The 27,093-nt window shown below is 47.4% G+C and overlaps 1 protein-coding gene across 2 annotated transcripts in view; it reads left to right on the forward strand.

Annotated features, from left to right (window-relative positions):
* Positions 1 to 27,093, forward strand: part of LOC119978564 (probable tubulin polyglutamylase TTLL1) — a 75,983-nt gene that overhangs the window by 16,825 nt on the left and 32,065 nt on the right. For both annotated transcript variants that reach the window (XM_038820297.1, XM_038820298.1), the window contains exon 3: positions 12,962 to 13,142. In XM_038820297.1, the coding sequence (XP_038676225.1) occupies positions 12,962 to 13,142 (181 nt within the window). The remainder of the gene's footprint in view (positions 1 to 12,961; positions 13,143 to 27,093) is intronic.

A 27,093-nucleotide genomic window follows, 5' to 3' on the forward strand; every position in this document is an offset into this window, starting at 1 on the left:
TGTTCTGGGGAGAAGGCAGGAGAATGGGGATGAGAAAATATCAGCCATGATTGAATGGCAGAGCAGACTCGATGGGCCGAGTGGCCTAATTCTGCTCCTATGTCTTGTGGTCTTATGGTCTCCCAAGATGGGGATCGTGTGGAAAGTCTTCCCTCTGTAGCGTTTAAAACCTTTAAACTGTCTCCCATCATGTCAATATCAAGGATCTGTCAGATGAAGATAAAAGTCTTCAAACTTTTATGTCTGGCACAGAACAGAATCACAGAATCCCTGCAGTACAGAAGGAGGACATTTGACTCATTGAGTCTGCACCAACCCTCCAAAGGAGCATCCCATCCAGGGCCGCCCCCTGTCCTATCCCTGTAACTCTACCTAATGCTTTGGACTGGATGGGGCAGTTTATCATGGTCAATCCACCTAACCACATCTTTGGACTGTGGGAGGAAACCGGAGCACCCGGAAGAAACCCACACAGACGTGGGGAGAATGTAGAAACTCCACACAGTCACCCGAAGTCGGAATTGAACCCGGGTTCCTGGCTCTGTGAGGCAGCAGTGCTAACCACTGTGCCACCGTGCTGCCCCTGTCTGATATGTTGAAAATCTTTGAGGTGCTTTTTTCATACTGATTATCATTCCCTTTTAACTTTTTCAAGTCTCTAAGTGTGCTGAGATGTCTAAACTCTTTGAACTGTATCGTTTACATTCAAATTCACAGTCTATTACCTTTTATAAGCATCTTGATTGACAGGCCCAGGCTATTTCAAAGGAGGCTATTTGTCATTGTCTCTGGCGAATCAAAGGAGGGTTTGCTTTATTTGTAACTATAGCTCTTCACTGTCCACTAACTATGAAGTGTTTCCTCTTTTGAGCAAATGTTGTTGCTAGCCACAGTTTGTTTCTGCTGGGGTTTCCTCTGTTTGGAAATCCTTCCTCAAAAAACCAGGTGCTCTTTGAATCCTGGCAATGCCAGGAGACAATACTAGGTTGGCTCTGCCAAGTGCTGGAACCTGAAGGGTGCTGAGAGCGGGTCTCAAAGTGGGGGGTGCGTTTGGTGAACCCATAGCGGCATGCCACTCACTTTGGGGGGGGGGGGGCTACATTTGTTGAACCCATAGCGGCATGCCACTCACTTGCGGGGGGAGGGGGGTGGCACCTTGCCAGTGGTTTGGGGGTGGGCTCGCCAGCGATGGGGGAGGCTGTTGTGTTGTTCTGAGATCGGGCACCCTTTAAAAATGGCGCCCTGATCTCTGAGGCTCCTGCCTTGCCAGCTTCTTTGGGTTCCACAGCCCGAATCACCCCGGCTCCAAAAGAATTTCTAAGTATGGGTGGATTGCAATCCAGATCGTACCAATCTATCCAGCCAGAGTTGTATCTCGTTTCTCTTGGAGACCACACAAGATTTTTAGGGAGAATTCCACCTATTGCACTAATGCTGTTCATATTGAAATTTTAGGCCAACACAGGTCTCTGTGGTTTAGTTAATAAACAAAACCCCAAAAAGCTACTTCAAGTTTTATTCATTGTTAATCTAATGACTATGATGTTCTATTTAAAAATTGCTGAATCAAATATGGACTAATTTGATCAGTTGATTAATACTGTGATTATTTAAGTTGATCAGTTGGTCACGGAGCTGGTGTAGATAAAATGAAAGATTGATTCATAGCCTGGCTGTTTTCCTCTCTACAGTTGGCAGAAATTTGAAATATTTGAAGCATGTTATGCTTTGATTTCTCACAACAATTTCTGAACTTCCCTTCACGTCCGGCATTGTGAGTCTGTCAAGTTTTATCTACAGTTGAATAATACAGACTCGTGTGAAAATGTATCTTGAATATAATTAGGGCAGCACAGTAGCACAAGTGGATAGCACTGTGGCTTCACAGCGCCAGGGTCCCAGGTTCGATTCCCTGCTGGGTCAGTGTCTGTGAGGAGTCAGCACGTTCTCCCCGTGTCTGCGTGGGTTTCCTCCGGGTACTCCGGTTTCCTCCCACAGTCCAGAGACGTGCAGGTTAGGTGGATTGGCCAAGATAAATTGCCCTTAGTGTCCAAAAACCGGTTAGGAGGGGTTACGGGCGTAGGGTGGAAGTGAGGGCTTAAGTGGGTTGGTGCAGGCTCAATGGGCCGAATGGCCGCCTCCTGCACTGTATGTTCTATGTGCCTATTCGTGCATTTTGAATGTCATTGCCTCCGGCAAATCCAGCTAATGCAATCTTTATTTTCTGTATGTCTTTTAGTGAGGTAGATTTAGAACGACTATGTCCTGTTTTTAAAGGGACAGTGCTGTACTTAACCCCATCAGAGGTGTCCTAGGAACACATTGTCCTGCATTTTCAGCCTTCTGTTGTCAGTTGCATTCCACAACACCTGATGCTGCCAAATGGCTCCTGTTCCTGAAACCAAATTAAAACTAAGTGTTTTATTGTTATACTATATTATTCCATGTCACTTACTGCAGCACTATAGTCAATGTACCAGGTAATGGTGGCGACAGGTGCCCGAGATAACTTGAATCAGTTCTAAGCCCAAAGCATGCAAAGTTCTAACTGTATACATTTGATTCAATGTTTACTTCAAAAGACCTCCAAAAATTATTTAAATTTTTGAAGTAAAGACTCTTCAATAACTTACAACAGTCCGGTAACTCGGGTTAAATGACAAACATGTGCAACATAGTTTTCAATTGCTTTGCAGTGGCCATCGTAAAATTACCCAACATTTTTAGACAAAATTACACAAGTTGGCTGTACAATGAAACTGCAAGTCCCAAGTGTTTTGGAGTTATATTTATTAGGCAAAACACAAGCTGATAAAATAGATGCAAATGAGGAATTGTTTGGCTTAGCATGTTGTGCACCTTGGACACATTTTCCGTTCTCCTAATTGGATCTCTCAATTGATTAAAATAACATATCCCTGATTGTCGTTGACCTCACTTGAATATGAGAAATTTTACCAGGATCACATATTCAGTATTGGGAAATGTGGTCAACCTCGCTTAGACGTTGGATCAAACTTTATAGAGGTTGAAACTTCCAAAATAAGCTCTCCGATGTAGCACTAAATCTGTTTTTTTTAGTTCCATTTTTGACACCTATTTTATACTTAGTTAGCTGACTTGATGCCCTTGGGAAACTTCAGATTTGCATGCTGAAAAGTAGGGTATTAGACTGGATTGGATCCATTTTGTGGAGGTAGGTATTCTTTTCCATAAAACAGCGGATGGATCGGAAGGGTAGTTGAAAGCAGGATTCTTTTCTTAACACTAGGAAATCTGAGTCAGTGGATCTGCCTGAAAACAATGAGTTTTATTGTGCATTGGAAAAACTTCAATTTTGGGGGCTTTTGGGGAATAATGCTGTCATTTATTGGGAAAGCACTCGGAGAGAAAAGCTGTACTGGGAAAATAAATTGTTTTACAGGTGTAAATACAAACAATATTTCAGGAATATTACAGTTGGCAATTAAGGTCAACTCAACATTGCAAAGGACTGCGTGTCTTACCCCCACAACCCAAAAATGTGCAGGGTAGGTGGACTGGCCACGCTAAATTGTCCCTTAATTAGGTATCATGCGGAATACATTTCTTTAAAAAGTAGGCAATACTAAAAATGCCTGACTGCCAAACTGGTAATTGGCGAATGGAAATAATGAAGTGAAAGCTGATTTGTTTACCTGAACGTACTATTGATCACCCATCCTAACCACCCTAAAATTATTCATCCTTGTATCTCTTTGCTTGGTTCCATTTTTACTCCTTCTAACCACCAGTATATCTTTTTCAAAAAAAATTTTTATTCTCCTTTTTCACAATTTTTCGCCCGAATTTAGACCCAACAATAACCAACAACAAATATTTCAAACCCCATAACAGTAACAACGATCCCATCCTCCCACCTTGCCCAGACATCAGCCCGCATGTTAACATAAACAAATGACAAAGAAAAAAAAAGGAATCCGGGATTCCCCCCCCCCCCCCCCCCCCCAACTAATGTTCGATGTTATCCAGTTCTTGAAAGAGCATAATAAATAGTGCCCATGACTTGTAGAACCCCTCCGAGCTTCCCCTCAGTTCAAACTTGACCTTCTCAGGGGTCAAGTATTCCAACAGGTCCCCTCGCCACGCCAGGGCACAGGGTGGCGAGGCCATCCCAGCAGGATCTGCCTTCGGGCGATCTACGAGGCGAAGGCTATGATATCTGCCTCCGCACCCGTTTCCAACCCTGGCTGATCCGACACCCCGAATATGGCCTCCCAGGGACCCGGGTCCAGCTTCACATGCACCACCTTGGAAATTACCCTAAACACCTCCTTCCAGTACTCCCCAAGCTTTGGACAGGACCAAAACATATGAACGAGATTAGCGGGCACCACTCCGCAACGTTCACATACATCTTCTACTCCTTCAAAGAATTGGCTCATCCTTGCCCTCGTGAGGTACACCATCTTCAGCTGTATCAGCCCCAACCTCGCACACGAGGTGGAGACATTCACTCTCCGGAGCACCTCACACCAGACCCCCTCCTCTATAACCTCTCCCACTTCGCTTTGATCCCCTCCAGTGGTGCCTTATCCTTTTCCAACATAGCTCCGTATACCGCTGACACTGTCCCCTTCTCCAGTCCACTTGTCGCCAGCACCTCCTCCAACAACGTGGAGGCTGGTTCCTCCGGGAAACTCTATCTCCTTTCTGGCAAAGTCCCGAACTTGCATATACCTAAACACTTCTCCCTGCTCCAGCCCATACTTCGCTTCCAGCTCCATCAATCTTGCAAATCGACCCCGAAGAAACAAAACTTTTAGAGTCTTAATCCCCTTCTCTTCCCATTTCCGAAAGCTTCCGTCCCACCTCCCTGACTCAAATCTGTGGTTCTCCCGGATCGGCATTTCCCTCGACCCTGCCCCCAACCTGAAGTGTTGGCGAAACTGCCTCCAGATTTTCAATGAAGCTATTACCACCGGACTCCCTGAGTATTTCCCCGGAGCTATCGGGAGTGGGGCTGTTGCTAGTGCCTTCAGCCCCGACCCCCTGCACAAACTCTCCTCCATTCTGACCCACTGGGAATCAACCCCTCTGACCCAGCTCCGCACCTTCTCCACATTTGCCGCCCAGTAGTAGTACATAAGGTTCGAGAGACCCAAACCCCCTGCCTGCCTTCCCCTCTGTAGCAGCACCTTCCTCACTCTGGCCACCTTCCCTCCCCATATAAACGAGGTAATCCTCCCCTCAATCTCCCTGTAAAAAACTGGCAGGAAAATCGGTAGGCATTGAAAAATAAACAAATCGCGGCAACATATTCATTTTAACCGCCTGCACCCAACCCGCCAGTGACAGAGGGAGACCATCCCACCTCGCCAGGTCGGCTTTCACTCTCCCCACCAAACTAGTGATGTTGTATCTGCGAAGCCTTCCCCACTCCTGGGCAACCTGCACCCCCAAATACCTAAAGTGAGTCCCTGCCCTACGGAATGGCAGCCCCACCACCCCTGCCCCCACCCCCGGTTGAGACACCACAAAATACTCACTCTTGTCCAAGTTCAGCTTGTACCCAGAGAAAGACCCAAATACCTGCAGCAACTCCAATATTCCTTCTATCGACGCACTTGGCTCCGACACATACAACAGCAAGTCGTCGGCATACAAGGACACCCTATGCCCCCCCCCCCCCCCCACTATTCCTTTCTATGCTCCCGAACTTCTTAATGCGATGGCCAACGGCTCAATCGCAAGCGCAAACAGCAGGGGGGACATAGGACATCCCTGTCTCGTCCCACGGTGGAGAGAGAAGTATCTCGAACTGATATTGTTCATGCGGACACTCACCTTCGTCTCCTTATATAATAACGTTACCCAGTTCACAAATCTTGCTCCAATCCCAAACCGTTCCAGCACTGCCATCAGGTACCCCCATTCCACCCGATCAAACGCCTTCTCGGCGTCCAGTGCCACCACCACCTCTGTTTCCTTCCCTTCCGCCGGTGCCATAACGACGTTCAAGACCCTCCTAATATTCGAAAACAGCTGCCTCCCTTTCACGAACCCTGTGTGATCCTCACCTATCATCTTCAGGAAGCACCCCTCCAGCCTACCCGCCAGTACCTTTGCCAATACCTTTGCGTCCACATTAAGAAGTGAAATGGGCCTATACGACCCACACTCCGTCGGATCCTTATCCTTTTTAAGCAACAGTGAAATCGATGCCTCCCCCAAGGTTTGCGGCAGCACTCCCTTCCCTATCGTCTCTTCAAACATCCCTACCATCCGGGGTGCCAACTTATCCTTACATTTTTTATAATATTCCACCGGAAACCCATCCGGCCCTGCCACCTTCCCCGACTGCATCCTTCCAATCGCGTCTTTTATCTCCAGTATTGCTCCTTCTAATGTAGCCTTGTCTCCCACCCCTAGCCTCGGGTACTCCAACCCATCTAGAAATTCCAGCATCTCACGGTCCCCCCCGGGTGGCTCTGACCTGTACAACCTCTCGTAGAATTCCTCAAAACCTTGTTAATCAGCTCCGGAGCCACCACCAACTTCCCGGCCCTATCCCTTACCTGAAGAATTTCCCTTACTGCTGCCTCCCTCCGGACCTGCCTTGTCTCCATGTTCAGAAACTGCACCCCTCGCTCGCCTCAGTTGGGGCACCGCCTTTCTGGTGGATAGTCGGTCGAAGCTCGCCTGTAGTTCCTTCCTCTTTCCCAGCATCGCTGGGTCCCCATCCTCCACATAACTCCTATCATAACTCCAACATCTCATCTATTAGCCTCTGCTGCTCCAACCTCTCTTTGTCCACCCTGGCCTTAAACAAAATTACCTCACCCCTCACTACCGCCTTTAGAGCCTCCCAGACGACTGCCATTGACACCTCACCCGTACAGTTGAATCTTACATATTCCTTAATTACCTTTTCAATTTTTTCACAGAATACTTGGTTCCCCAAAAGCCCCACATCCAGTTTCCACCCCGGCCTCTGCACTACCCCCTTCTCCAGCACCATATCCACCCAATGTGGTGCGTGATCTGACACAGCAATTGCAGAGTATTCTGACCCCTTGACTCCAGCCAGCAAAGCCTTTCCCACCACAAAAAAGTCAATCCGCGAGTATACCCGATGGACTGCTGAGAAAAACGAGTACTCCCGTTCCCTTGAGCGCAGGAACCTTCAAGGGTCCACCCCTCCCATTTCCACCATTAGCCCAGCTAGCGCCTTTGCCCCCCCCGGTGGGACTAGCGAGCGCGGCCGTGATCTGTCCAAACTTGGCTCCTGCACCAAGTTCAGGTCCCCCCCCCCCCCCCCCCGTGTCCAAGTTGGGAATGGCTCCAAACACCTTCCTCGCAAATCCCGCATCGTCCCAGTTGGGACCGTATACACTTACCAGCGCCACTAATCTCCCGTCCAGCGCCCCGGCCACAATCACATATCTACCCCCCTGATCTGCCACTACCGTCTCCAAATGGAAGCGTACCCTTTTGCTGACCAACACTGCTACCCCTCGAGTCAAACCATCAAATCCAGAATGAAACACTTGGCTAACCCAACCCTTTTTAAGTCTCACCTGGTCCTTCACCCTCAAGTGAGGCCTGCAGCATTGCCACATCAGTTTTCAGACTCTTAAGATGCGCAAGCATCTTGACCTCTTGACCGGACCTCCTAGCCCTCTCATGTTCCACGTAACTCTCCTTACTGGGGGTCTCTCACCACCCACCACCACCCCCACATTTCATATCCACCTTCAACATACCGCCGGGCCCTGCCCCATAAGCCTGATCTGTCCATTGTTAACATCGAACCCCTTCCCCCCCCCCTCACTCGCCTCGTAGGCCCATTGACGCCTGCTAACCCGGCTCCAATGTCCACAGCTCTCTTCTCCTCTCACCTCCGTTCACTATCTGACTGACTTTAGCTAGCTAGTGCGGGTGGCTCCCCCCCCGCCAAGACATATCATCCCCTTCCACCCAGTCCCAGAGAAAAAAAACCAAACCCAACAAACCAACCCATACAATTCACTAACATAACATTTGACCGTCGCAACAGAGCGCCCATCAACCCACCATTAACTTAAACTCTATAACAATACAAAGAGAAGTAGATTACAATACAAATCCAAATACAAATCCATAAAAAGAAAGTTATAACATTTATACATTTTCCGGCTGTTCAAACACAGTCCACAGTCTCTCTTCCAGCTCCACTCTTCATGTCTGTCCCAAGCCTTCTGCCTTCACGAACGCCTCAGCTGCATCCGCTGTCTCAAAATAAAAGTCTTTGCCGTTATACGTTACCCTCAACCTCGCTGGGTACACCATACCAAATCGTACCCCCTTCTTGTACAACATCGCCTTCACTCGCCCAAATGCCGCTCGTCTTTTTGCCAACTCCACCGTCAAGTCCTGGTAGATCTGGACCATAGTACCATCCCATAGTATCTCCCGCTTCTGCTTCACCCAGTTTAACACCTTCTCCTTCATGCAAAACTTGTAGAAGCAGATAATTACTGCCCTTGGCGGCTCGTTCACTTTGGGCTTCGGCCTTAATGACCGATGGGCTCGGTCTAGCTCGTACTGGGAGGGGCTCTCACCCTCCCCCATCAGCTCCGCCAACTTCTTAGTGAAGTATTGTGTTGGCCTTGGGCCCTCTGTTCCTTCGGGCAAGCCCACAATTCTCAAATTATGCCGCCTTGAGCGGTTTTCCTAGTCTTCCAGCTTTGCTCGGAGACCTCTATTAATCTCCACAGCCCTGCGCAACCCATCTCCCATCGAGGTGACCTGGTCGCTGTGTCGTGACATGGCTTCCTCCACTTCTTTCATCTTCTCGCCCTGCTCTCTCACCTGGGCCAATGCCTTTGCCACCGCCACCTTCGACGGGGCAATTATCGGGGCGATTGCCTCCTCCACCAGTAACTTCAATGCGGCCGCTGTCTCCTTTTTCCAGGCCTCCATGTGCCTCGCAAACTGTTTTTCCAGCTCCACCGCCATCACCTCGGTCATCTTCTCCACCGTAAATAGTGCGGCCCCGCTTTACAGTTCGGCTTCCACCATCCTATCACCACTTTTATTCTTCTTCTCCTTCAGCGGCGAAGCCACATTTCCTCCTTTCTTCGACGCTGCTTTTTGCATCCTTTATCAGCTTATTTTTCACTTTCTTTCTCTTCTCTCTCTCCCTCCACCCTTCTGTCCTTCATCAATCTGAATTATTTTTTTTTAAAGACAAAGGGGAGGGAAAAAACAAACTTCACCAAACTTCTTTAAATTTCTTTAAATCTTCCAGCTCTCTTCCTTTCCCCTCTGTACTCATCCAGAACTCCCCTGGGACCAGGTTCCAGCCTTCTTTCTTCCTCCTAGTTGTGGGACACCGCACTTGCATGGTGTCCTGGACTCGGGCCTGCCTCCTCGGCCTCCTCGTAGCTCCGCCCCCGCTGCTCTGACCTCGATGCCGCGCTGGGCCCAGGACCTCTGCCCCCGCCGCCCCAACACCCGCGCGGGGTTCTTCACCGGTTTTTAAACCGGCCCCGCTGGCTGCTCGCAATGGCACAAAGGCCGACGGTAGTCGGGGGGTGTGTTGAAACTCGGGGATTTCCCCGAAATCGCTGCGACTCGTGCCACCGGCGGGAACTCTACGCGCTGCGGCCGCCCTGCGCGCCCACGCCACCGGAAGTCCCACCAGTGTATCTTAAGCAAAGTTCCTTCTCTTGTCCCTATAGTTGCCTCCAGAGGAACCGCTCCCTGCCATATCATTCCCATTTTCATTTACATGTGTCCAGCCAGTGACATTATCTGCAGGCATGGGGTCAATTTCCATATGAATGCTATTGACACACAGCTTGACCATTTTACCACCCTCATTTCGAGCAACACCTTTTATGTTGTCAACCTGTTTATCCAACAAAGTTGAGATTAAGCCAGATCCACCCACAACTGAAATTGTTCTTCTGCCAATGCTGAACCTCTTTACCTATGGTTCTAATTCTGCCTATTTTTGAATTAAGTAGTATGCAATTTTAGTGTCCTATTCAATGTTGCATAAATCTTCAAAACTTTGCCGTTCAGTCTCAAAAGGGGTATAACTTTCTCCAGCTAAATGCTGGGAAGAGCAGAACCATCCTATGTGCTTTCCTTTTTTAAAATAAATTGAAGAGTACCCAATTCATTTTTTCCAATTAAGGGGCAATTTAGCGTGGCCAATTCACCTATCCGGCACATCTTTGGGTTGTGGGGGCGGAACTCGCACAAACACAGGGAGAATGTGCAAACTCCACACGGACAGTGATCCAAAGCCGGGATCAAACATGGACCTTGGCGCTATCAGGCAGCAGCACTAACCACTGTGCCACCGTACTGCCCGTCCTACATGCTTTCCTCCCCTCCATACTGCAGTTCTTTACTTTTTGGTCTCCCATTAGCACTTTATTACTATGAGCTGGTATCCTATGCACACCCAGTCACGCTTCCCCATTACCTCCATCTTCCCTTGACTCCCAATCCCATGGTGTATCAAATTTAAAATTGTTATCTTTGCATTTAAATTCTTCATTTTCCCTTGTTCTGTAGTCTTCTCCAGCCCTTACAGCCCCTGCAAAAATTCTGGTCTCTGGCCTTCTTATGCATCCCTCCCTCCCTTTTCCTCGACCCCGCGATCCTGTAACAGCTGTGCTTTCTGCACCCGTGGTCCCACATTAAGTTTCTCACTGAAACTCTCCTCTATAACCATCGTTCATTTCTGTAAGACCCTCTTTTTTTTTTAAAAACAACTCTTTTATGAAGTTTATGCTCACGGATGTTTCTCCTTGACTGACCTGGCGTCTTGTTTCCTCATGCCTGTGTGAAACCCCTTCGGATAGTTTTCTACGCAAAATTTGCTTTGTTACTACATCTGTAACACCCTGCAGCTCTACATTTGAGCCATAACTTTGCTCATTAACCCTTGTCTCCTATTCGTGACTTCCATTTCTGCGAATTCACTCTGTTGGTAGAGCCATCGGCTTTCTAAACTTTACTCACTGGAACTTTCTAAATCACGCTGTCTTTCTACTTCTCATGCTCCTTCCAAAATCCCACTGGAAACCAATCTTTTTAGCTATCGTTTTAGAACAATTCCTACCTTTGCTGCAATCCCCTACCTTTGCTGCAATCCATTTTGCCTCTGTGAAATGCCTTGGAACATTGACTACTATATAATTTGTTGTTGAGTAGCTAGTAAAAAGTGAGTGTTAGCAAATTAAAGAATTAAGTGCCATCAATATTGCAAGGAGAAATACACATTGCATCAAATAAAATATACGCAGGCAATTGTAGTCAAGATGCTCCCTTTTTGCTTGCCTTTTTTAGTTAAAACAATGAATTTCAGGTGAATTTATTTATTTAAAATATATATATATATATATAATCAATTTTATAGTTGTTTTGGTGTCCTTTGAGCATTATATCTACATCTGCTCGGCTGCACCAGAGATATCAGTTATGGGGATAATCTGAGTAGTTTCCAGCTCACTACCTTCTTTTCTAAGATCGTGTGGTAATTGTTACTGTGATAGTAGCTGTGCCTCAAAGGTGACAATGTTCACATTGGAGAGTGGAACTGTTGTCATACCTAAGACATGCAGCAAACACTTCTGCATTAGAATCAGGGTTAAGACACAGTGTACTTTTCACAATAGTAGTTCTTACTAAGGACCAAATAACTGACATTAACTTCACATGGGACGTACCTGTGTTTTTTGTTTGATATCTCAAACATTGTTTTGAACAATTGTCTGAACAACATGTAAATTTAGCCAAATTTTTTTGCGTCAATCTGTGTCAAGCCTTGATCGTGGAGCTTTGGACAAAAAATTGTTCTCCTTTTTTCTTCAGTCCTCCTTCTGCACTGTAAATTCTAATGATTCTCATCTTGGGGCAACATATTCCACCTCTTGTGTTAAATGTTGCATGGAGATTGCAGTACTGGCAGCATTTATTTTTTTTGGCAAGTGTTTAAGAGCAAAACTACAATGAGTGAAATGGGAATCTATGAAGTCCTTATCCGAAATTTTCACCCTCCTAATTCTTACCAAAGTGCATCACATTTGGAGGCCCAAGCTGGAGTTACTGGGAGTTAAGGGGAGGTGGCCAAAGGATCTATTCAGCAGATGGATATGACAAAAGGATTTTTTACATGGCTTTTACTTATTTCACCTTGCATAGTGGAAACCAGGTTCATATTGCTGATACTGATACTTAACTCTGTGTGGGAGCAGATGGAAAGCAAAGACCTTGCAGTCAGATCTAAAAGAACAAAATAATGCAGACACGCTGGAAAATTGAAATAAAAAGAAAAAATGTTGGTCAGCACATCTGGTGGAACCTATTAATATTTCAGGTTGTTGATCTCCTGTCAGAACTTTGACTAAAATGATTTGAAATGGTACCTCAGCTGCCAGACCTGCTACTTTCGATAGTCCAGTAGTTGGACAATTATACATTATAATATACATACAACATTTGTAATTTTGGAGAAACCATACATGAATTTACAGTTCTCCTTTTTTAACCAAATCTACTACACAGAGGGTGGAATTTTTATTCTGTATACATTATCAAGTTGCTTTTCTTTTAAGGCAGCAGGGTGGTGCAGTGGTTAGCACTGGGACGACGGTGCTGAGGACCTGGTTCCGAATCCCGGCTCTGGGTCACTGTCCGTGTGGAGTTTGCACATTCTCTCCATGTCTGCGTGGGTTTCACCCCCACAACCCAAAGATGTGTAGGTTAGGTGGATTGGCCATGCTAAATTGCCCCTTAATTGGAAAAAAATAAATAATTGGGTACTCTAAATTTATTTAAAAAAAGGAAAAAAGTTGCTTTTATTTTAAACAGTTCAGTCATTTTAGAGAGATTTAAATTCCTGTATTCTAAATCCACTCTGACTTGAAGGAAGACACGGGAGAGCAGAGGATTTCAACAATGTGATATCCTTTTCTTTCAGATTTTATTCCGGTTACATTCATGCTGCCTGGAGATTACAATTTGTTTGTTGAGGAATTCCGGAAGAACCCAACTAGCACATGGATAATGAAGCCATGTGGAAAAGCTCAAGGGAAGGGAATTTTCCTCATCAATAAACTTTCCCAGATTAAGAAGTGGTCACGTGACAGCAGGACTACTACGTAAGAATGATTTTGATTTGTCACTGGTATTGCCAACAGAAGGAACCCGAGCCTTCCACAAGATTTTGATTGCTAAGTTGGAAATGTGGGGAACCAAAAAATCTTAAATTAATTTCAAAGATTTCATACCCTATTAAGTTTTTCTTCTGTCCCAACAAGTAGGATCCCACTTTGTTATCTACTCCTCCTGAAATGGGTACACAATCCATTCCCAGGTCTCTGCCAGTGTTAGCCTGTAACCAGCCCTTAGATCAATGAAAGTGACTTGGGATGCATCGGCCTCTGGTTGTCTTGTTTTGTTCTTTATCTTAGTGCATGATAGCCGTTGTGGCTGTGCTTAGTTCCTTTCTGCATCCACCTGGCTGACATCCGCAACTTGCCATGTGAGTAATTGTGGATATAAGATCCAAGTCCTATGATATTTCTTTTTTTTTAAACAAACTATCCTATTGGGCTTTTAAAGATTATTGGGCTCATGCACACAAGTGAAAAAGTATCAATGAGAATTTTCAAGCGTGCCACAGATTAGAGTTTGTGAGATTTCACCACTTTGTCCAGGGTGCCTGTATTAATATTGTTTCAAAGCAGCTTCAACCAGCATATTATAGTAGTCCCTGAGAGATTATTGTCTTTCTAGCTTTTCAGTGAACAGAACAGTAGGTGAATTGGAGATTGATGAAACAAAAAGGATTTCTCAGTGGTGAAGTTATCTCACTAGACGAGTGCTTGAAGCACAAAGGAATCTTTACTTGGTTGCTGATGATCTCCTGCCTGGCCTAAAAAAAAGAAATGTAGATCAGGATCAGATAACTGCCAATGAATTACAAGTGCTGTAAAAAAAGGTTTTAATATATTCTAAACCACTAGAGTAAAGCCAGAATAGTTTGTGGCATAAAACAAACTCTCAAGGTGCACTGTTTAGTATATGCATATTTCAATTTGATTTTCGATCCTGATTCAGAATTTTCCCCCCATTGTCACACACTTGTGTTGAATTTGAATTGGGTACAAGAACATATCTAAGTTTAAAGTAAAAAGTAAGTGAATTTAATTTAAAATAAATCAATACAAAATGTGGGACTGCATATACTTATATTTTAAAATTGTACATTACATTCTAAAACGTGAACTTTGAGTTCTCATTCTAAATTGTTTGCATTTACAGTGGTAACTTGTTTCCACATGTTTCTGTACCCTAATGCACCAATCATTACTGGAAATGGCATATATAAAAGACATTGGGCGGAATTCTCCATTCCTGAAGCTAAGTGCCGGCGCCAACAGAGAATCTGTGGGTGATTCACGACAGGAAAATCGGCGTGAACCCCTCACTGATTCCAGTATGGTGAGGGGCTAGCACCGGTGCTGCGTGAAGCACCCATGGATCATGCAGGAAACGACCGGAGAATCGTCGGGCCATGCATGCGCAGGGCTGACAAGCTGCACCGGTTGCACCGGAAAACATGGTGCTGGCTGTGCTGGAACCCTAACCCACCCACCCAGATCCCACAGCCCACCATCTGGCCTCCCCCCAGCCTAGCTGCAGTCTCCCGGCCGGTGGCATGGACCCCGGACAAGTGTGGTGTGCTGGACACTCTGCAGCCAGCACGCCAGGTTCCCAACCGCTGGTACCACACGTGGCCCGCACCGTCGGGAACTCAGCACATCAGGGGCGGAGCATCACGGGTGGGTCTGCTCATGATGCGCCAACGGCCTTGCGACTGCGCACGCCACGCGTCCCGATGACGCCAATTTGGAGGGGTGTCAAACCGGCGCCTTCCCCCAAAATACAGCTCCCAACCTCCCATTAATTATTTTTTTCTTTCATTTTTATTCCATAGCCTTTACCCTTCCTTGAAATGTACCTTCCCAGAATATTAAATCTTGAATGTTGCCCCTATTGCCCTCATCTTCTGGTAAAATAAATTTCATAACCCTGCCTCATTTATTTTTTCCAAGTGCAAACTCCTTTTAATTTAACTTCAAATTTAACATCTAGAAAGCCAAATTCTCCGTTATCTCCTAATACAAATTTCTATCCATGGTCTTATTTTTGTGTCTAGTGAATTGAGCATATTTACTTCAAGTGCCTGTCTTTCACATCTAGACCCTTTGGGGTCCTTGACATCGTAGACACACACCCACATCCCAGCTGAATAAATTATGTTTACACACAGACATGTACACACATGCCCCACAATCGGCACAGTGGTTAGCACTACTGTCTCACGGCACCGAGGTCTCAGGTTCGATCACTGTCCGTGTGGAGTTTGCACATTCTCCCCATGTTTGCGTGGGTTTCACCCCCACAACCCAAAGATGTGCAGAGTAGGTGGATTGCCACTCTAAATTACCCCTTAATTGGAAAAATGAATTGGGTTCTCTAAATTTATTTTTAAAAACATGTCCCTCAAGTCTGCTATGCAGAATAACACAATAAACCCAAAAATACGAGAATTAAAACTCTCTTCCTTCACACCTCCAGCTTCATGGAAAAATTAATCGTCATAATTAGAAAAGACGGTTTCATTTTCTCAACCCATTTCGCATTACTTAGTATATTTATCTATAGAACAAAGAAAATTACAGCACAGGAACAGGCCCTTTGGCCCTCCCAGCCTGCGCCGATCCAGATCCTTTATCTAAACCCGTTGCCTATTTACCAAGGTCTACTTCTCTCTGTTCCCCACCCGTTCATATATCTGTCCAGATGCATCTTAAATGATGCTATCGTACCCGCCTCTACCACCTCCGCTGGCAAAGCATTCCAGGCACCCACCACCCTCTGCGTAAAAAACTTTCCACGCACATCTCCCTTAAACTTTCCCCCTCTCACCTTGAAATCGTGACCCCGTGTAATTGACACCCCCACTCTTGGAAAAAGCTTGTTGCTATCCACCCTGTCCATACCTCTCATAATTTTGTAGACCTCAATCAGGTGTCCCCACAACCTCCGTCTTTCCAACTAAAACAATCCTAATCTACTCGACCTTTCTTCATAGCTAGCACACGCCATACCAGGTAACATCCTGGTGAACCTCCTCTGCACCCTCTCTAAAGCATCCACATCCTTCTGGTAATGTGGCGAGCAGAACTGCATGCAATATCCCAAATGTGGCCTAACCAAAGTCCGATACAACTGTAACATGACCTGCTGACTCTTGTACTCAATACCCCGTCCGATGAAGGAAAGCATGCTGTATGCCTTCTTGACCGCTCTATCAATCTGCGTTGCCACGTTCAGGTACAATGGACCTGAACTCCCAGATCTCTCTGGACATCAATTTTCCCCAGGACTCTTCCATTGACCATATAGTCTGCTCTTGAGTTAGATCTTCCAAAATGCATCACCTCGCATTTGCCTGGATTGAACTCCATCTGCCATTTCTCTGCCCAACTCTCCAATCTATCTATATTTTGCTGTATTCTCTGACAGTCCTCCTCACTATCTGCAACTCCACCAATCTTAGTATCATCTGCAAACTTGCTCATCAGACCACTTATACCTTCGTCCAGATCATTTATGTACATCACAAACAACAGTGGTCCGAGCACGTATCCCTGTGGAACACCACTAGCCACCGTTCGCCATTTTGAGACATTCCCTTCCACCACTAGTCTCTGTTTCCTGTTGCCCAGCCAGTTCTTTATCCATCTAGCTAGTACACTCTGAACCCCATACGACTTCACTTTTTCCATCAACCTGCCATGGGAAACTTTATCAAATGCTTTACTGAAGTCCATGTATATGACATCTGCAGCCCTTCCCTCATCATTAACTTTGTCACTTCCTCAGAGAATTCTATTAGGTTTATAAGACATGCCCCTCCCTGCACAAAACCATGCTGCCTATCACTGATAAGTCTATTTTCTTCCAAATGTGAATAGATCCTATCCCTCAGTATCTTCTCCAACAGTTTGCCTACCACTGACGTCAAGCTCACAGGTCTATAATTCCCTGGATTATCCATGCTACCCTCCTTAAACAAAGGGACAACATTAGCAATTCTCCAGTCCTCCGGGACCTCACCCGTGCTCAAGGATGCTGCAAAGATATCTGTTAAGGCCCCAGCTATTTTGTCCCTCGCTTCCCTCAGTAACCTGGGATAGATCCCATCCGGTCCTGGGGACTTGTCCACCTTAATGCCTTGTAGAATACCCAAAACCTCCCCCTTCCTTATGCCGACATGACCTAGAGAATTTAAACATCCATCCCTTGCCTCAACATCCATCATGTCCCTCTCCTTGGTGAATACTGATGCAAAGTACTCATTAAGAAGCTCACTCATTTCCTCTTACTCCATGCATAAATTCCCTCTTTTGTCTTTGAGTGGGCCAATCCTTTCTCTAGTTACCCTCTTGCTCCTTGTATACGAATAAAAGGCTTTGGGATTTTCCTTCACCCTGTTAGCCAAAGATATTTCATGACCCCTTTTAGCCCTCTTTATTGAGCATTTGAGATTTGTCCTACTTTCCCGATATTCCTCCAAAGCTTCATCAGTTTTGAGTTGCCTCGATCTTACATATGCTTCCTTTTTCATCTTAGCTAGTCTCACAATTCCACCCGTCATCCATGGTTCCCTAATCTTGCCATTTCTATCTCTCATTTTCACAGGAACATGTCTGTCCTGCACTCTAATCAACCTTTCCTTAAAAGACTCCCACATTTCAAATGTGGATTTACCTTTAAACAGCTGCTCCCAGTCCACATTCCCGAGCTCCTGCTGAATTTTGTTATAGTTGGCCTTTCTCCAATTTAGCACTCTTCCTTTAGGACCACTCTCATCTTTGTCCATGAGTATTCTAAAACTTACAGAATTGTGATCGCTATTCCCAAAGTAATCGCCGATTGAAAAGTCAACCACCTGGCCGGGATCATTCCCCAATACCAGGTCCAGTATGGCCCCTTCCTGAGTTGGACTATTTACATACTGCTCTAAAAAACTCTCCTGGATGCTCCTTACAAATTCTGCTTCATCTACACCTCCAACACTACATGAGTCCCATTCAATGTTGTGGAAGTTAAAATCTCCCATCACAACCACCCTATTGCTCCTACATTGTTCTATAATCTGTCTACATATTTGTACCTCTACTTCACGCTCGTTTTTGGGAGGCCTATAGTAAAGTCCTAACACTGTTACTGCACCATTCCTATTCCTTTGCTCTACCCATATTGCCTCAGTGCTCGAATCCCCCATCATGCCCTCCTTAATCACAGCTGTGATATCATCTCTGACCAGTAATGCAACTCCTCCACCCCTTTTACCTCCCTCTCTATCCCTCCTGAAGCATCTATACCCTGGGATATTTAGTTGCCAGTCTTGCCCATCCTTCAACCAAGTCTCAGTAATACCAATAACATCATATTCCCAGGTACTAATCCAAGCCCTAAATTCATCTGCCTTACCTGCTACACTTCTCGCATTAAAACAAAAGCACCTCAGACCACCTGTCCCTTTGCGATCATCATCTCTTCCCTGTCTACTCTTCCCTTTAGTCACATTGAGTTTATTATCCAGTACCTTACTGGCTTTAGTTGCTGCTTCTTTACTGACCTCTAACTTCCTAATCTGGTTCCCATCCCCCTGCCACATTAGTTTAAAACCTCCCCAACAGTGTTAGCAAAAGCACCCCCGCGGACATTGATTCCAGTCCTGCCGAGGTGTAGACCATCTGATTTGTAATAGTCCCACCGCCCCCCAGAACCGGTTCCAATGTCCCAAAAATCTGAACCTCTCCCTCCTGCACCATCTCTCAAGCCACGTATTCATTCTGACTATTCTTAAATTTCTACTCTGACTGTTTTGTGGCACTGGTAGCATTCCTGAGATTACTACCTTTGAGGTCCTACTTTTTAACTTATCTCCTAACTCCCTAAATTCTGATTGTGGGACCTCATCCCGTTTTTTACCTATATCGTTGGTGCCTATATGCACCACGACAACTGGCTGTTCAATTCCCCTTCAGTTTGTCCTGCAGCCGATCTGAGACATCCCTGACCCGTGCACCCGGGAGGCAACATACCATTCGGGAGTCTCGTTTTCGACCACAGAAACTGTCTACTCCCCTTACGATTGAATCCCCTATGACTATAGCCCTGCCAGTCTTTTTCCCGCCCTTCTGTGCAGCAGAGCCAGCCACAGTGCCATGAGCCTGCTACTACTGCCTTCCCCTGGTGAGTCATCTCCCCCAACAGTATCCAAAACGGTATACCTGTTTTGGAGGGAGATGACCGCAGGGGACACCTGCACTGCCTTCCTGCTCTTTCTCTGCCTTTTGGTCACCCATTCCCTGTCTCCCTCACCAATTCTAATCTGAGGTGTGACCAACTCACTGAACGTGCTATCCACGACCTCCTCAGCATCACGGATGCTCCAAAGTGAGTCCATCCGCAGCTCCAGAGCCGTCATGCGGTCTAACAGGAGCTGCAGCTCGACACACTTCCCGCACATGAAGGAATCAGGGGCATCGGCTGCGTCCCTGAACTCCCACATTGCGCACGAGGAGCATAACACGGGTCTGGGATCTCCTGCCATTTTTACCCTTTACCTTAACTGACTACAAATATAATATCAAATAATTAATAAATGAAAGGAATAAAGATTTTACTTACCAATCACAATACTCACCAACACAAAAAGAGTTAAATTTCTCCCAGCTACTGCTAATTGGAGCATTTTCCTTACCAGCCAATCAGGTCACTGCTTTGCTGTGATGTCACCCTTCAAGGTAAGTTTTTAGAGATAAACTTACCTTCCCAACAACCACGGTTGTTTTTTTTTTGGTTAGAGGAGGGGGTAGGGAGGGAAACACTGAGGAAGTGTTTCGGGTTTAACTGTCACTTGACAACAGCCCCTTCACAAACCACCTTCAAATTACGCTGACCGCACTGCACGTATGCAAATCTCCCCAGAACAGCCAAACAGTAGCTCCGCTCTGCTGCCCTCTGCTGGATATAGGCACAAGACTATTACACTGAAGGGTACGTGCACCCTCATGAAAATGTACACAAGGCTTTACTAAAATAGAGTTCATTCCAGTTCATTCTCTATTTTCCAAATGTACAAGTTCTTTTGAATTTTAAACTCTTGCCATCGCATCTGCAGTTAAATGCTCTCAACCAGCCATATATATAATTTGTAAATTAAATGATTGCAGTAATAAACTCCAAAAAAAACCAATCTGGCATTCTGAAACTTTTCCAGAAATTACAAAGGATTTTAATCAGTATAAATAATTGTCTCTTAAGAATTGCTTGTAACATTAATTTCAAAATGCTGCAAAGCTAACACCAAACTTAACGGGTGGGATTCTCCAGTCGCGCTCGACCAGAGACGGGAAATTCCCACCCAAGGTCAACGGACATTTAAATGGTCCGCTAAATTTTCTGTCCTGTCAGCAATGGTATCTGAGGTGGGTGGAACTGGAAGATGCATCCCAACATCTCTTTTCAAACGGTTGAATATTTCTTCTAATGTATATTCAACTTCTGTGAGAAATCGTTCCTTTAAATGTTGCAAATGCACATCCCACATTTGACTGAATACTACTGAGTCATTAATACAAACCGAGAAATTACTCATTCTTCACATCAGTTGCTTTTTAAGTTTGTATCTTTTCATTCAGCTCATCAACTACTCTGGAAACTTGAGTTGTCTTGGTCGCAGAGTTTTCTGCGTTTTTGACGATGTCACCTGTGCATTCAGTTCTATTCGCAATGTTTCTGGCCATAACACCGACTGCGGTTTAGACTCTTTCAGTTAATTCCCTAGAGCCTCAATGTGTTTCTTAGAATTCACCGTATCTGCTTTCAAAGTCTGGATTGGCTCTTCGAAACTACACATCTCGTCTATCATGGCTTTCAGGTTGGATCCGAGTTAAACAGTTTAATCAGTTTTGGTCATTAATTAGGGGCCTCACGGTAGCATGGTGGTTAGCATCAATGCTTCACAGCTCCAGGGTCCCAGGTTCGATTCCCGGCTGGGTCACTGTCTGTGTGGAGTCTGCACGTCCTCCCCGTGTGTGCGTGGGTTTCCTCCGGGTGCTCCGGTTTCCTCCCACAGTCCAAAGATGTGCGGGTTAGGTGGATTGGCCATGCTAAATTGCCCGTAGTGTAAGGTTAATGGGGGGATTGTTGGGTTACGGGTATACGGGTTACATGGGTTTAAGTAGGGTGATCATTGCTCGGCACAACATCGAGGGCCGAAGGGCCTGTTCTGTGCTGTACTGTTCTCTGTTCTCTCTCTCTCTAATTCTGCACTCAAACAAGGACTGATTCTTCAGCAACTTCTCCTTTTCAGGCACTTTTCATGATGTTTGCTGTTCGCAGCTCCAAGGTGGTCTTTATTCCACCATGTTGCTGAAGGGTTGTGCATTATTCTTGAATTTGATCCTGAAGGACAATTATCTGTTCTTTCAACTGCCTAATTCTTTATTCAGCTCTTGTCTTCTCACTCTGCATTTTAGTTTATCTCCCTGTGACTGCTGATCGCTCCAATGTCGATTTTTTTTGAAGTAGCATTCAAATTATTTTGTTTTTACCCCTCCAGTTTTTCCAAGGGCACATATTTGGTCTTCAAAGAGTCTTTCAAGATCACAACTTCTAGAGTATATTTTCGGCCAACAGTTGTGTCTGGCAGTACAGAGTTTTTTCAACTCGTGCATCAAATTGTCAACTGTGAAATTAAGGGTCGTTATTTCCTCCTGGTATATTTGTGATGTCTTTGAAATTTTTTTGTTCAGATCTCGAACAGTTCATTGAAGACTTTAGTTAATCATGCATTTTCAAAGGTCTCGCCTCAGCTTGAATCTTGATCTTCAAATTTTCCAGTTCAGCTTTGATGCGAACGGTTTCTGATTCTACTTTTGCCTTTCTCACTCAGCCTGCTGCAGGGCATTTTACTTGTTCACTACCAGCTGCTGGTACAGTTCTGGAAACAGTTTGGGATTTGCAAATAGTATGCCTTTGTGCCTTCTGGAAAGTTCCCTGCCTCTTTGGCACCCTTGTGTGGTTTGCACAGGTACTGTCTTTTCTCTTTTGTTACTTTGCTGGGAGATTTCTATGCCCTTTTTTGAGCTCTCCACTATCTTCAACTTGAAGATTAAGGCCGCAATGCTCCAGAAAGATTTCTATGTGTGATAGCAAGTGGGAAGTGCCGCGAGCTTCCCGGCACTCCAAGATTCAGGGATGCAGATCTAGGAAGATTCCTAGAAGCAGTGGAGGCGAGGAGGGATGTCCTGTTCCCTCGAGGATCCCAGAGGGTCAGCCATGGGGCAGCCAGTGCAACAAGGTGGCGGCAGTTGTGAGCGCCGGAGTGTGACCAGGAGGACTGGCCTCCAGTGCCGGAAAAAGGTCAACGACATGCACTGGGTGGCAGCACGAGTGCGGAGACACCAACACCACCCAACCTGCCTGAGACCTTTCTGCCCAAATGCGAGCATCCACCACCCAACTCTCCACGGGCCCCCAGCTCTCCCTCCACCCCCCTCTCCCTTCAAACCTCCCTAATCCTTCCAGCACACCCCACCTCCCACCATTGTGAACCACGTGTGTGGCTAATGATGTCCTCTCTGTGTCTCCTCAGAAAAAGCTCAGCTCTCTGCAAGTTATCATCACCCTCCCTGCCCTCGACAATGATGCTGACGGTGCCCACACAGTCCCAGTAACCTAAAGTGATGTGACAGAGACCCTGTGAGGGTGAGAAATGGGAGTCGGGGTGATGGATCAGGCCACGTCCTAAGTGAATGGGGCGAGTATGAGGGCCTCCCTGGCCCTCCGAGCTTGCCGAACCCACGCCATTGCCACCTGTCCTGCAGCCTCTGACTGAACCTCTGGTTCCTCCCTGACCTCTGCTGGTCCGGCACCACATTATCATCCTTGTCCTCTTCCTCCTCTGAGGTAGCCACATTTTCCCCATCACCAACCTCCAGCTCATTGCCCCGCTGCTGTGCGAGGTTGTGAAGGGCACAGCAAACCACCAGAGAGCGGGTGACCCTCCGGCAGTGTACTGCAGGGCACCACCAAAGCTGTTGAGTCATCAGATCCACATTTTGAACAGTCCGATGCATCGCTCGATTACAGCCCGGGTGGCCACATGGGCCTCATTGTATCGGGTCTCCGCTTCGGTCTCCGGCCTCCATACTGGCTTTCGCCAGGTCCTCAGTGGGAATCCTTATCCCCCAAGAGCCAGCCATCCACCCTGGGGTGCTCCACGAAGAGGCCGGGGATGACCGACTGCCCCAGGATGTGTCTGTTGTGGACACTCCCCAGGAAGTGTGCACATATGCATGATCTTCATCTGGTGGTCACACATGAGCTGTATGTTCAGGGAGTGGAACCCCTTTCTGTTAACATAGGGTACTCTCAGATCGTCCGATGAGCGCAGGGCACCTTGCGAGGCATCTATTAACCCCTGGATCTGGGGCAGCCCAGAGATGGTGGAGAAACCTGCAGCCTGGGCATCTTGTTGGGCTTGGCCCATGTCAAAGTTGATGTAGTTTACCACCCGGGCATACAGTGCATTCGTGACCTGTCGGATATACCTGTAGGCTGTCGCCTGTAAGTCCACAGGTCCACACTCGAGCCCTGGAATGATCCTGAGGGGTTAAAGTTCAAGGCTGCCGTGACCTTGACGGCCATCTGGAGTTGTGTTGTCCTCCTCCATGTGGACCATGGTACAGGTGCCGCACCATCTCCTTGTTGAGGCAGAGCTTACTGCAGCACGTGCTGTCAGTCATTTGTTCGAATGACACAGCGACGCCTGTACACCCAGGGCCATTGTGCGATTCCCTCTCTGGGTCTCTCCCTGACCCCATGGGCAGTTGGGTCCTCAGGTTGTGGACGGTTTCTGGCACATGTCACTGCTGATGCTGCTTTTGCCACTATTTCCGGTAACTAGCCATCCGGGTTCCCAGCAGCACCACTAGGGCAAGTTCTGGGACCAAAACACCTGTCATAACATTCAATATATGTAAGGCATTGGGAGAGGATGTTAGACTGACAAACAGCGGTGGCCCACACCCCCAGGACCCTCCAATCCCCCATTGATTTATCTCCTCCCCCCCCCCCCCCACACTACCAATCCGGAACGCCCTGCCCATGTACACTCGACCGCAGCAGACCCCCCTCACCAAACCCAGACCATGTACCACGGACACCTGCTCACAACGTAACCGGGACCGGGTGCTGGTCCCCTCCCCATTACACTCACCCAACCTCCGGCTGTGGACATGTGCACGGAGCTGTGTCCCATCCCCTGGCTGTTCAAATGTTGGCTGCTGCGGTGTGTTGCCTCCCACAGTGTTCAGGCACAGTGTCCAGGCATCACGGGAATTCTAGGCAATGACGTCCATATGCTACATGGCGCACCCATCCATGGAAATCCACTTGGGTTGCATGAAGTGCTCGCTTAACCACGATTGTCAATTCCCTATTAGCAATAGCCTTCAGTCGCACGGCCAGAGGCCTCTGCAGTCGGTGGGGCGGACGGGCAGGGTCAAGGGTTGCCCCTGGAACAGGTACACACGATCCAGGGGTTGGCATGATGGTGCCGCAAGTGGTCACCCCTTGGTTTCCTCCTCTTCCCACCCCACTCCCCCAGCGCTTTGACCCTACCTCCCATGGGTACCCACCCCTGCGGAGGGTCGTCCAGCGCCCCTGGGTTCTTTATCTGTGAGCAAGGATGGCTACGCACCTTATCGGCTCGCCACAGAAGCTCTTACACCAGGTTCACGTTTTTAAGAAGTACTAATTGGCACCAGCGTGACCACCTGCTAGGGAGGCCGGGGGCTAAGGGGTCACTCCCATTAATTGCATAGAAATGGCTTAAGTGGTGACAATTGGTTTCTCGCCACAATCTTGATTTTGCTTACAAAGCGGGCCGGTTGCATCACAAACTGTTTGGCGCCTGGCAGGGTTCGCGTTTTCTGCCTCTCCTGCTGTTCACCGGCCTCATTTCACTTGAGAGAGAGCGTAATAAGGCCGGAGAATCACACCCTAAATTATTCATCAAATGCTGCTAATAGTTCATCGTGACTTGTTGAGGGTTCATCAGTGCCATGCCATTATGCGATTCGTTGGATCACCAAACCAGCAGAAAAAGGCAGCAACCTGGACTTTTCTCTGATTTTTTTACTGAGACCTGGGAGGCAATTCTCCCAAATGGAGCCCAAGTGTTCGTGCCGTCGTGAATGCCATCGCGTTTCATGACGGCGCAAACGGGCACGGGGACGACTGATTTGCACAGTGCTGGAGTGATTCACGCCGCTCCAGCCTCCCCTCCCGATGCCAAATGGGCGCCGCGCCAACCCGTGCATGTGCAGTTGGGCAGCGCCAACCTGCGCATGCGCTGGGGACTTCTTCCCCGTGCCGGCCCCGACTCAACATGGTGTCGGTGTTCAGGGGCCGGCCGCGCAGGAAAGTAGGCTCGGGGGCGCAGAGGCCAGCCCGTCAATCGGTGGGCCCAGATCGCGGGCCAGACCCCATCTGAGGCCCCCCCCAGTGAAGGATCGCTTTCCCCGGCCCTTCGCACAGAGTTCCTGCCGGCAGCGATCAGGGGTGAATGTCGCCGGCAGGAGTCTGTTGTATCCGCGCGGTGGCTCGGCCCATCTGGACCGGAGAATCGGCGGCCCCGTCGATTCCAGCGGCCCGTGGCCGGCACCACGCTGGCGCAAATGGCACCAAATCTCCGCACCTCGGAGAATCGCGCGCCGGCGTTATGGCGAGGTTGCGGCGATTCTCCGGCCCGGCGCGGGGCTCAGAGAATCGCGCCCCTGGGGTGGAATTCTTCGTTTTAGTGGTGGTGTTTTACGATGGCGCCATCTGACCACTAGGAGCAGCGATCCCCGACCCACAGGGGGCCAGCACGGCACTGAAGCATCTCGCGCTTCAGCTGCCGATTATGGGCCCCAGCACGGCTGGTGCGGAACCGCGCATGCGTGTGGGTTGCCGTCTCCGCGCTGTCCACCACGCAACATGGCGGAGACCTACAGGGGCCTGGTGCGGAGGAACATAAACCCCCCGCAATTAGCCCGCCCGCCGATCAGTAGCCCCCGATTCGCACACACACACACCCCCCCCCCCCCCCCCCCCCCCAATGGCGATTCTCCGACCCGGCGTGGGATCAGAGAATCCCGCCCCTGATGTACATCAGTAATGTAAAAAGTTGCTTCTTAAGGATGGCATATTTCTAGTTGGGTTTGGTTCCAGGATAAGTCGAAACAGATCTGGTAAATTGGATTTTTGATCCATGGTCATTTATATTTTTCAGCAGTTACAACTTTAAATGTTGTTGCCCTTTTAAAAATGGCTGTGCAATAACCTTTTTTTATCTCTGCTCTTCTTCCTGGGATTGTTTTGATTTAATGCGTTCCGGTTGCCATCTTTTTTTCAAACTTTTCAGGAAAGCTTCAAAGCAAGAAGTTTGGACCATCAAGGGGTTTTTAAATCTGGATATTGTGCTGGAATCCCATTTCTTGCTATGCCTTCGGTGGTTTTCCTCCTCCTGGATTTCAAGGTGGTCTCACCTTTCACTCGGAATCAAAGGGATTTTCTGCAAAATAATAAAAATCTTCATTATTGTCACATAAAGGCATACATTAACACTGCAAGGAAGTTACTGGGAAAATCCCCCAGTCACCACATTCTGGCTCCTGTTCGGGTGCACAGAGGGAGAATTCAGAATGTCCAATTCACCTAACAAATGTCATTTGGGACTTGTGGGAGGAAACCGGAGCACCCGGAGGAAACCCACACAGACATGGGGTGAACGTGCAGACTCCACACAGACGGGACCCAAGCGAGATTTAAACCCGGGTCCCTGGCGCTATGAAGCAGCAGTGCTAACCACTGTTACTGTGCCGCCCTTTTTATGGTGATGCCAAAAACTTTTCTTTGAACAATGTCTGCTCTGCTGAGATTGACTGCTGACTCCTTGTATACGGTGGTTTC

The sequence above is a fragment of the Scyliorhinus canicula genome, chromosome 15, assembly GCF_902713615.1.
Source record: "Scyliorhinus canicula chromosome 15, sScyCan1.1, whole genome shotgun sequence".
NCBI lineage: Eukaryota > Metazoa > Chordata > Chondrichthyes > Carcharhiniformes > Scyliorhinidae > Scyliorhinus > Scyliorhinus canicula.